General features: G+C 48.9%; 1 protein-coding gene across 5 annotated transcripts in view; it reads right to left on the bottom strand.

Annotated features, from left to right (window-relative positions):
• Positions 1-10,625, bottom strand: part of ltbp1 (latent transforming growth factor beta binding protein 1) — a 128,722-nt gene extending 118,097 nt beyond the window's left edge. For all 5 annotated transcript variants that reach the window (XM_048269439.1, XM_048269442.1, XM_048269441.1 and 2 more), the window contains exons 1-2: positions 9,908-10,625; positions 8,802-8,872 (exon numbers count right to left, since the gene is read on the bottom strand). In XM_048269439.1, coding sequence (XP_048125396.1) covers positions 8,802-8,872; positions 9,908-10,257 — 421 coding nt within the window. In that variant the 5' untranslated portion in view covers positions 10,258-10,625. The remainder of the gene's footprint in view (positions 1-8,801; positions 8,873-9,907) is intronic.
• Positions 10,626-11,186: the final 561 nt, after the last annotated feature.

Below are 11,186 nucleotides of genomic sequence, written 5' to 3'. Positions count from 1 at the left end.
CACACAGACACACACACTACTGTCCACCTTTTACAGTCTGGGACCACTACACAAGTGCACTGTTCGGTAAAGTGAAAAACAACAACTCTGATAGCAGCCAATCCTGCGCCGCATCCAGGGGAGTTTTGGCCCACGTCCGTGCCAGTCCCGGCCCAGCTCTGCCCAGCCCCGGCCTGCTGTCTGCTCCTCTCTGGGAGGCCAGGGGCTTAACTAACGAATGCTGATCTAAGTGGCGTCTGGAGAGAGGCCCATTAATCACCCAGACTGGACTGACCGCGTCTGAGTGCTTCCATGAAAGTCCACCTGAGACTGAGCACATGGACAGGGCCTCTGGCCACCTGGAGCTGGTCCACACCCGGGGGGTGGGGGGGTGACTGAATAACAGCTTACTGCTAACGGCTAAATGCGACGCTAGGTAAAGACTCCATAACCTGTAGACGTAGTCTTTTTAGTACAGCACTGTAACTCATCCAGTCATCACAAACACATTTGTACACACACACACAGATTACACACAAACAGACATACACACACACATACACAGAAACACACATTTGCACACACATACATGCACACACACACACACACACACACACACACACACACACACACGTACATACACACACATATGAATGTATGCACGCACTCACACATGCAAACGTATCGACACACACGCACACACCTACACCTACACACACACACTTTGGCGCACGCCAACCTTTCTTTACAATGCATACATCTGTGCGGCACAGAAGAAACAAAAAGGTGCCTGTGTTCTGTGCGCTGGGCTGCCCTCCGCGCTGCATGTATTTAGTCTGGTCCGGATCATGCCTCGACTCCGTGCCAGCCGGCTACTGCCAGCACGGTAACTTGACAAACCTCCCGGGGTGGGGCAGGCGGGCGCGGGCCCAGCACCAGATGCGCGGGCAGTCGGGCACCCCTGGTAAACCCATACGTCCATCGGCGAAGCATATGGTCAGTGCAGATGTTCTCCTAATGGAGAGACACTGATGGAAATGAGGCAGATACCGTGGAACACAACCGCACCGGTGCCGCCACTGACGTCAAACTCACGAGCACCGAGATCCCGCTGATAAGGCGGCTGATTGCAGGAGTGCTCGCCGAGGCCACGGAACATTCTGGCACGGGGTGAGCCGCCAACGCACATCTTTATTTACTTTCCTCTCTATTCAGTTGCTCCTCACCTCTACACTAAATTGCAGCATGTGTGTGTCCCTCAGTGTTTACTCCTGACTAAACTACATTCTGAGCTGGAGTCAGCATTTCACAACCGCGTGGCATCAGGCTCAGGTAAGGAGATGGCCGAGATTGTTTCTTGTTTTCCTCCCGTATCCGTAGTACATGGCGTAGTTTAGACTACACCTTCTTTCTCCTGTTAGATCTCTGCTTTTCTCTGGAACAGCAGGTAGGGCACTGAAGCGTGAGAGAAAGAAAGAAAGAGGGGGAATGGGAAGAACAAGCAAACATTGTTGAAAAAAAGATGGAGGATTCTTGGCTTCTGACTCCATTCTCCAAGTTGTCTTTCTCCGTTTTTCTTGGCACAACACCTATGCATCTTTTTTTTTATCAGATTTACTGTATCATGGAAGGCGCTGTTTAAAAAGTTTGTTACCTTCGATCAAATCTTATCTTATCCTTGCCGGCAGGATTGCTGTGCCAGAAACCGGAGTCGATTTAAGAGAAAAAGCGTTTTCACAAATAGTGCACAAGATGTTGATACAGTAGGCTATTTAAATGCCACCAAAGATGAATCTTCTGATACTGTCCAATATGACCCCCCCTCCCATATCCTCACATATCCTCACATCCCTAAGGAAATAAGCAAGATACCAGAGTGCTTGTGTCAGCAACCACAGAGGATATAAAAAGAGACTTGTAGATGAAGACGAGGGAGAAGCGTTGTTCGTCCATCCTTGTCGATCTATCTGCAAAACATCCCCCATTTATCTTGTTTGTCATTTACACCCGTTTCCCTGACATTTTTATCAATAATGCCACCTTTTCCATTTTTCACTCAGGGTCTCTGGTGCACATTCTCTCCTCCCCTCCTTTTCCTCTTTCTTCCTGCTTTTCTTTTGTTGTTCTCTCTCTTACTCTCTCTATCTCTCTCTCAGGCTGAGGAAGAGAAAGTTCTCCTGCGTGCTTGCCTGCTCTTAGCAGTGAGCTGTGATGACTCAGAAATGCATGGAATGCATGCATACAGCCCACAGTCCAAGGCTAGACAAATACCTCCAGCAGACCTACAGAAAAGGAAGGAACGCTAAGGAAGGAAGGTGGAGAGGGAGAGACACTGAGATGTGACTGAGAAAGAGAGATGGAGAGATAGAGAAAGACAGAGAGAGAGAGAGAGAGAGAGAAAAAGAATATGAGGGTATACAGTATGAGAGGTTAGTTTTGGGGTTAACCCTGCTTCAGCAAAGAAGGGGAGATTAATATCATATAAGACAAGGATAGACAGATAGATGGAGAGAGAGAGAGAGAGAAAGAATGTGAATGCACAAAGGAATTTTGCTTTGGGGTTGTACGCTTCGAGTCCCAGGGAAGGGGGGATTTCACAGCATCACTCTTTTCTGCCCACTTGATAAAGACCAGACCACATTCGGTGGTCAGCAGGACATCGTGTCGTGCGTCTCCACACCTGGGGGCTCCGAGGTGCGGCTCGGACGTGCTGAAAGGGCCATTTGTGTGCTGCTGGACTGCTGTGCGTCTGTTGCCCTGCCCCTGGGTCTGCGTCTCTAATGAAGCCCAGGGCCCTGTCCCATTCTGGGGGAGAGAGCTTGTCTCTAATAAAGCTTGTCTATTTCCACACACTCAGATGACGAGCACAAGCGAGCCAGTGTAGCCTTCATTTTCCTTTCAGCGTGCAGAGAATGAGCTGCAGCACAAAGTTACCTTTGTAAGCCTATCCACATAATCATCTGGCTGTTGCATGTGCGCGTGTGTGTGTGTGTATGTGTATGTGTGTGTGTGAGTGTGAGTGTGAGTGAGTGTGAGTGTGAGTGTGAGTGTGAGTGTGAGTGTGTGCGAGTGAGTGTGAGTGTGTGCTTCTCAACAACGAGGTCGTCCTTCAGAGACACGCAAAGCACAGAGACTTTAAAAAAAGACAGAAGTAAAAAAAAGAAGAAAGAAAAAAGTAGCAAGGGAGAGGTTTTCATGAAACTATTGAGCCCATCACGCTGTCTTCATTTTCCCTCCCTCCACCCCCCCCCTCTCTCTCTCTCTCTGTCTCCCTCCATTTTCTCTCCTCTTTTTTTGGGTCGTCTGCTGAGCTCCTTCATGACAAATGCAAAGCAAGCTCCTCTCTCGTCTCTTCTCTCTTCTCTCTGTGCTGCCGTCGGAGTGAAATATTTTCATGTTCTGTTTGGCCTGGCCGGCTCTTTTGGAGCGCTGGGCTGGGCTGGGCTGGGCTGCGCGGGGCCCGAGGCTGGGCTGGGCTGGGCTGGGCTGGGCTGGGCTGGGCTGGGCTGGGCTGGGCTGGGCTGGGCTGGGCTGGGCTGGGCTGGGCTGGGCTGGGCTGGGCTGGGCTGGGCTGGGCTGGGCTGGGCTGGGCTGGGCTGGGCTGGGCTGGGCTGGGCTGGGCTGGGCTGGGCTGGGCTGGGCTGGGCTGGGCTGGGCTGGGCTGGGCTGGGCTGGGCTGGGCTGGGCTGGGCTGGGCTGGGCTGGGCTGGGCTGGGCTGGGCTGGGCTGGGCTGGGCTGGGCTGGGCTGGGCTGGGCTGGGCTGGGCTGGGCTGGGCTGGGCTGGGCTGGGCTGGGCTGGGCTGGGCTGGGCTGGGCTGGGCTGGGCTGGGCTGGGCTGGGCTGGGCTGGGCTGGGCTGGGCTGGGCTGGGCTGGGCTGGGCTGGGCTGGGCTGGGCTGGGCTGGGCTGGGCTGGGCTGGGCTGGGCTGGGCTGGGCTGGGCTGGGCTGGGCTGGGCTGGGCTGGGGAGGCCAGGGGCAGGGCCTTGCTGGCTGGCTGGGCGGCATGTCAAAGGCCCTGTGATCACCACCTCGCTCAGGAGTCTGCCAACCCACGCCACTGCACTGCACTGCACGCCTTCCTCCACCCAGCACTGCCATCGAATACAGCTACTAACAGAGTAGTGATTTCCTCTTTTATTAGTGTTTTTTAGAATTCTCTTTTTTCCATTTCATTTTCTGTTCCTTTTGTTTTGGAGGGAGGGGGGGTAGTTACTCTTTGGATCATTATTTATTATTGATTATAAACAAGATACATCCTTTAGCATGTATTAAAAGTTTCATCAAAGAGATCAAATTATTGCCCTCCTCCCAATTAGCTACCCACCCACGAACTCTGAGCCATCCACTGATAAACAAAACAAACTTACTAATACATTTAATACTGGTTTAGAGTTGGCTACTCTAAACTGTTCTGCATGCTCACAATCTATGGGTATCCAAGGTGAAAAGCGTGTCTCACACACAAACACGTACATTGTGTGAATTCCATTGTGTGTGTGTGTGTGTGTGTGTGTGTGTGTGTGTGTGTGTGTGTGTGTGTGTGTGTGTCAGCTGTCACTGTCACTGTCAATTGTTGCAAACCTGGCAAATAACAGAGCACCCATTCACATTCAATCCCGTGAAGTGCTTGGGGCTAAACCTGTATCTCAACCTGCCAGCGCCTCTGGCATCTATAAGGCATTTACATGTATGTACATTAAATCTGTCAATCCACATATAAATCCACAGATGACAGCAGAACTATATAACCGTGGTGAGTGTTTGAGGTTGAGCATTGCTGAAATGACACATAGCGTGCCACGATTCCACTTTTTATGCATGATCCACCCCGTGCAGGCACTAAATCAGCCTGTTTTGCAGATGCTCTGATGACAATCTGACAGGACAGGGGGCTTATCTGAAGCTGTTTCTAATCGCGTGTTAAGAGATCAGCTGGGATGATTCCCACAAGTCCACTTTGTGGAGGACACATGGACTCAGCTCATCGGCCATCATCCAAATCCAGTCCCAGCCCTCTCCACAAGTGAGAGAGGACAGCGCAAAAAGAATCTCTGCATGAATCTCTGCATGCGCCAAACGTCTCCGTATAATCTCATTTTTAATCAGAGTTGATTACGATGGGCCGTTAAACATATGACCTCATATCGACTCTGAAAACTCCCCCCTGATGGATAAACAAAATGAAGCACAGTCAGAGAACAACTCTCTAAGACTCGTTCGCAACTGATAAACAGGACACAAAAGCACCAGCTCTCTCTCTCATATGCACAATAAAGAAAATAATTCATGGCCATTGAGCCCCATATCAGCTCTGAGTCTCGCAGACTTCTCTGAAAATTGGAAATAAAGCAAATCTATTCTAAAAGAGTAACTTACTAATAACAGAAATAAAAATCAATGCCTCAATCCAACCAGAGAGTCAGTTTGCTTTTTGATCAATATTAGAGAGGCCTTTCTTAGCTCAATGAAAGCAAGCCAAAATGGAACCTCCATTGTTTTTGACCTTTAGGTAACACTATGCAATATTGGTTTGTGTGGAGCCAATCCCAATCTTAATATCATTGCATAGGGGGGTGGTGTAGAGTGGGGTGGTGGTGGTGTGGGACAAGAACAGAGAGGTCAGTTATCACAGCGTCCATTTGCGCCCCTTAATATTAAGAGCTGAGTCCGCCCACAGGCACGTGGGGGGTTGAGGGAGCTGACAGACTACCTGAAAGAGGACTTTATGCACGGACTCATGGGCCGTGAGCAGGGCTGTGCCAAAACCAACTAAATGTATTTCTATTAAGAATCCCCTTTGTTAGCACTTTCAGTAAGAGAGGTGGGGGGGTGGGGTGTTGGTGGAGGTTGAAGAGCTGAATAGCAATTGGGTGAGGGGCTGAAAATCAAACTCCATTAAACATTTAGTGAGAGAATTTACGGCCTGGTCTGTCTTCCGTGACACGCGAGGTGAAAGGAAGCATAGAATTGGTGCTGAAAAACAAATTGAGCACAAGATATATAGGGGAATCCACAGAGAAAGATAGACAGAGAGAGAGAGGTAGAGAGAGGGAGAGAGAGAGAGAGGGAGAGAGAGAGAGGGAGACAGAGAGAGAGAGCACATGACAGAGTGCAGCACAAAAATGACTTATCATAATTTTGCTCCATACAGGAAAAACTAAAGGTGTGAAAAAGGTGACAGAAAAGGCCCACGTGTGTGTGCTCTGCCTCCCCCTATTCATCAGCTGTGTGGCCACTAAATCCTGGCACTGTGAGCTGTAGACAAACAAAGAGCGCTCCCGTGGACTAATTGTAATCACACTGAGAGCGCCCGCAGGCCAAAGAAGTAGAGATTTTTTACATCCAGGATCCTTTTAATGGCATCCATGTCATAAACTACAAGCAGGAGAGGCTCATTTCTCATCCACCACGCTGTCAGCAGCCCGCCTGCTGAGAGATTGATCCTTCTTCACGTCCCCTTTTGTTTGCGCATGCATAAACTACCAGATATCGTGCTTCGAAACTGGGAAGAAAGTATAGTTTCAGCCGTTGCCGATGTTAATGGGGAAATGCGCCGCACTGCCTGACTGCGTGTGCGCACACGTCGGTGAACTCGTTGACTCACCATGCGGCAGCAGCTGGAGAGCCAAAAATCTCCGAGCTTTTCCGAGCCCCGAGCCGAGTGGAGTTCCCTCAAAAACCCCACGTTGTGTTTCATCGAAAAATTTAAGAGCTTTCAAAAGGCTGCCACTCTGGGTAACCCAGGCCTGGCCCTGGCTGGTGGTCCCGCACATCAAACGGAGGACGGAGGCCAATCAAAGAGGCACTCCGCTGCAAAATAAAAGGCTTCGCTGCCGAAGGAATGTTTCGGAGCTGGTTCCCCTCCAAAGGCCTTGCTAAGCGTTTCCTTTGCCCGTGTAAACAAGGGGCTCTTTCTCTGGTGCCCTGCTCTCTAGCAACCCCCCACCCTCCCCTCGACACACACACACACACACACACACACACCTCATCACCCCTCTCAGCCTCCCTGCTCACCGTACAGAGGGTCAGTGAGCCCCTGCCTGTGACCTGGGGGTGGGGGCTCTGCTAGTGATGGTGGAGGTGGTGGTTGTGTTAGTGTTGACGGAGAGAGTGTGTGTGTGTGTGTGAGTGTGTGAGTGTGTGTGTGTGTTAGTGTTAGGAGGGGGGTTAGTTTAGTGGAACAAGAAGAAGCCAACAAAAGGCTCTCATCTACATGGCCAACTCAGTGCACTTAATGACGCGTGACCAAGTGGAGGGAGACCCAAACTGTAAACACACAAACACTGACACGCAGAGCGCCAACAGCAACATCGACAGGCACGCACACAAACCAACACACACACACACACACACATATATACACACACACACCCAGGCACGCACACAAACCAACACACACACACACACACATATATATACACACACACACCCAGACACGCACACAAGGCTCCTTCTACGGGCCAGCCCTTCACCCAAGGCAAGAGTACAGAGGAGTCTGCTCTCTGCTCTCCGCCTGTTAAACACACATACAGTGAGGGGCCTCAAGACAAAACCTTCACCTCAGAACTTCCCCTCTGGTGTTTGTGTGTGTTTGGTGTGTGTGTGAGTGTGGGGGGGGCTAGATTGTCCAACATACACAGCTGTCTGTCTCTTATATAACTCAGCTGGCAGAGTACCACACAGCCCGAGAAGAAACTGATCCCTCTTCTCCTTGTGCCTGAGCCAAAAGGCATAACACACCTCTGCATAGCCTCCTCCTCTTCCTCCTCCTTCCCTCTCCACCTCTGTTTCAGCCCCTAACCCACGCTAGCTGCTAGGCTAGCCCTCTGAGCTAGCAGCCCCGCTGCAACCCTCCACCAGCCAGCCGTCCACCTCCGACAATCTTGCTATTGTTCACAGGTGGGCATTGCTTCTGCCAGCATGCGGGTTATTTATAAAAGCAGCCATATATATAGAGAGAGAATGTGTGAGTGTGTGTGTGTGTGTGTGTGTATGTGTGTGTGTGTGTCTCTGTGTGTGTCTGTTGGAGGGGGTGTTTAGGGTTCCTTGAAGAGTTAGAGGACAGGGGGGGGGGTTGCCCTCATATCTGTCAGTATTAATATTTGTTAAGACCACAGCCTAAACTCTGACACGTGTGCACTTGGCATTTCAGAAGGTTCTAGAGGAGCCTAGAGGAGCCTAGAGGAGCCTTTTTTTAAAAAAGGAGTCAGGAGTCATTTGAAGGTGATGCTGAGTCTTGTGGCTAGTCTTAGTGTGCGGGGCCAGGCCCAGCAGGTACTGTACCTACTGACACTGAGGTGGCCCTCAGAGCTGCCTCCCTCCCTCCTGCCCTCCACACGCTCAGCCCTAATGGATGCAAATCCAGTGCAAATTACACTCATTTCAAATAAATACTAGGCTGTAATTCAGACATGCTCTCACACACAAATACACCTGATACACACACACACACACACACACACACACACACACACACACACAGAATTACACACTCACCCAATTACACAAACACCACTGATACACACCGACATACACACAAAAGATACACACACAGACACAAACAGGAACACAATGCTTTAAAAAGTAATGCCTGGGGGTACAATGGTGAAGACCTACCTGACAGTACTATCATTAACAGAATAGGAATTCTGGGGGGGAAACTTCAGTGAAGGTCACAAAGCAGACTTGCAGAGCTTCTTTTGGCAGCCCCCTGTGTGTGTGTGTGTGTGTGTGTGTGTGTGTGTGTGTGTGTGTGTGTGTGTGTGTGTGTGTGTGTGTTATCTGGCAGGCAGTGGGGCTGGGGTGGCCTAGTCCTACTTACGCTTGGTGCACCGCTGCGATCCCGGGGCCTTGCTCCATCCGTGGCAGCACTGCCCTCCACAGACATTCACCCTGCAACAGCAACCAGAGCACATGGTCAGATGCATACGAAAGACGAGTCCCCAAACACAAACACACACACACACACGGGCGAGCTATACACATAAACACCAACTAAACACACACACAGGCACACAAATAACCATACCAATACACATACTTATAAATTAAATACACCCATTTAGATGAATTATAGACACACTGATACATATACAACACACACACACACAAACAATGCTGGTGGCCTCTTCTGACCAGCTGGCCACAGAGCCACCTCCCTGTAGTGGCTCTGGTTCCTGATCTGGGCTCTCATCTGATCTCTCTCTCTCTCTCTCTCTGGGTGAACTCTGGGTGGCTGTGGCCTCCGCTGGGCATGGTTCCCACAGTAATAATCATAGCGCGGAGACTAGGCTACATTCAGCGCTGCAAGTGGCATCCTGCAAACTGAGCCCACGCTGGTAAAAACAAACAGCACGGAGAACTCGAAAAGATGGAAACGTGAACCAATAAAAATGGTGATTTGGAATTATAGCAACAAAAAATAATCAAAGGTTGTGGTGGAGTTTTATATTGCTTTGTTTGTTTCCTTTATCCAATCATTCCGATACATGCAACTTGTTTCTACCATGTACGTTGCAGAATATTGTTACAATATGTATGACAGAAAATAGCTAATTAGCTAATAGCTAGTAAATATATATATATATATATATATATATATATATATTATATATATTTATATATATATAGGGTTAGAAATTCAGAGGAGAACAGAGTGTCAATGTCAGTAGCCTAACTAAAGCACTTGAACTTGGGAGCTTGATCATTACATCGGTCACTTTGCCCACATAAATGTATTATGAATCACATGGTAAATGCATTTGACTATTTGCTGAAAGTTATGTGTAGCTTTCAGAAAACTATAATAGAAACGTAGCCTATTTTTGTAGAGCGTTATGCAGTCGTTCAGTTACCGGTAGAAGTGGGACACAAAAGTTTCAACGTTCACTCGCAGGAAAAATAAACTCACTGCAGTCTACTCCTTACCCTGATACTTTAACTTGTTGACTTGTATGTCTGACGATCTGTTGCTGCGTAAACTGTTGCTGTGTGTCCTGTCGGAGCGGGATACTTTGGGTCGCCTGACTGCCCATCCTGCGGGTTCGAACCTGGCCGCCGGCGAAGCTGGCCGTCAGTTCGACATTGTAGGTTTGCGGCTGTCCCGCGGCTCCTGAGCGGGATGAAATTGAGCTCACATGCACCCTGTCCGTACCGCTCGGTCCCGGTTGCAACACGTAGTATCTCCTAAAGCCGCTCTGATCCATGGATACAAACGCCGGTGAAATTAACAAACCTATGGAAAACAAAAGGTTCCATCTGATCCAAGCCATATCCATTCACGATCCTCTTAGAATCCTACGAGGAGAAACTTTTGCAGAGGAAAAAGTTAGACGTTGAAAGCTGATTACAAATGCGATGTCCGTTTGGGGGATATTTGAAAATGTATTAACTCCAAGTTAACGCAAGTGGGAAAAGTACGGTAGAAGTAGTCCTAAAAGTAGTCATTTACTCTTCGCTCATGTTATACCACACAAACTTTAGAAAAGAGACCATTACAATTCTAAATACAGTAGGCTAAACTCCGACGAAATAAAAAGGTGAAAACCAAAATAACAAAAAAGCGCTACAACCGCGCGAGAAAACTATACAGAGCAGCGTCTTATTCCAGAGATGCGGAGCTGGGCAGCAGATGTTAAGGCTGCTATATGCCTATCGAGTGTGCAGATGAGATCGAAAACTGTTTTAAAAAGTTTCCCCGTGTGTGTAAGGGCAGGAGTTAGTGTGTCAGACTCGAGCAGCCAATCTCAAGCAGACATGACGTCAGGAATGGGACTTCTTATTGGGACACACATGTAGGGCTGAACCCTGAAAAGTTTGGCATGCCTCTTCAAAAAATCCTATAGAAGTTCAATGACTGATCGGGTATCAGAATCTACTTTTGAAAAAAAGGTTATTGAGAAGTAAGGCCTGCGCAACTTGCGAGTTCACCTTGATTGGGCGCAATGGCTCGTCATATAGCTTAGGCGTAAATGTTTCTACAATTAGTTTGTATATTAGTTATAACTTAGACAGAAGTGTCTACTCACGTCGAGACAGAGTGTTATTATCATACCTAAGAAAGAGACAGGTCAAAACGGTTTCTTATAGACTGCAGCATGTAGCCTATGGGCTTATTTTATTTATAAGGTATTTCGTGTGCCAGCATGTTTATTTATTGTTGGCGGATGCTGTCATCCCAATTTGAATGCCTTGTTTGTTATTTTGG

This window comes from Alosa alosa, chromosome 18, assembly GCF_017589495.1.
Source record: "Alosa alosa isolate M-15738 ecotype Scorff River chromosome 18, AALO_Geno_1.1, whole genome shotgun sequence".
Lineage (NCBI taxonomy): Eukaryota > Metazoa > Chordata > Actinopteri > Clupeiformes > Clupeidae > Alosa > Alosa alosa.
This window is presented reverse-complemented; position numbering and strand designations above follow the sequence as displayed.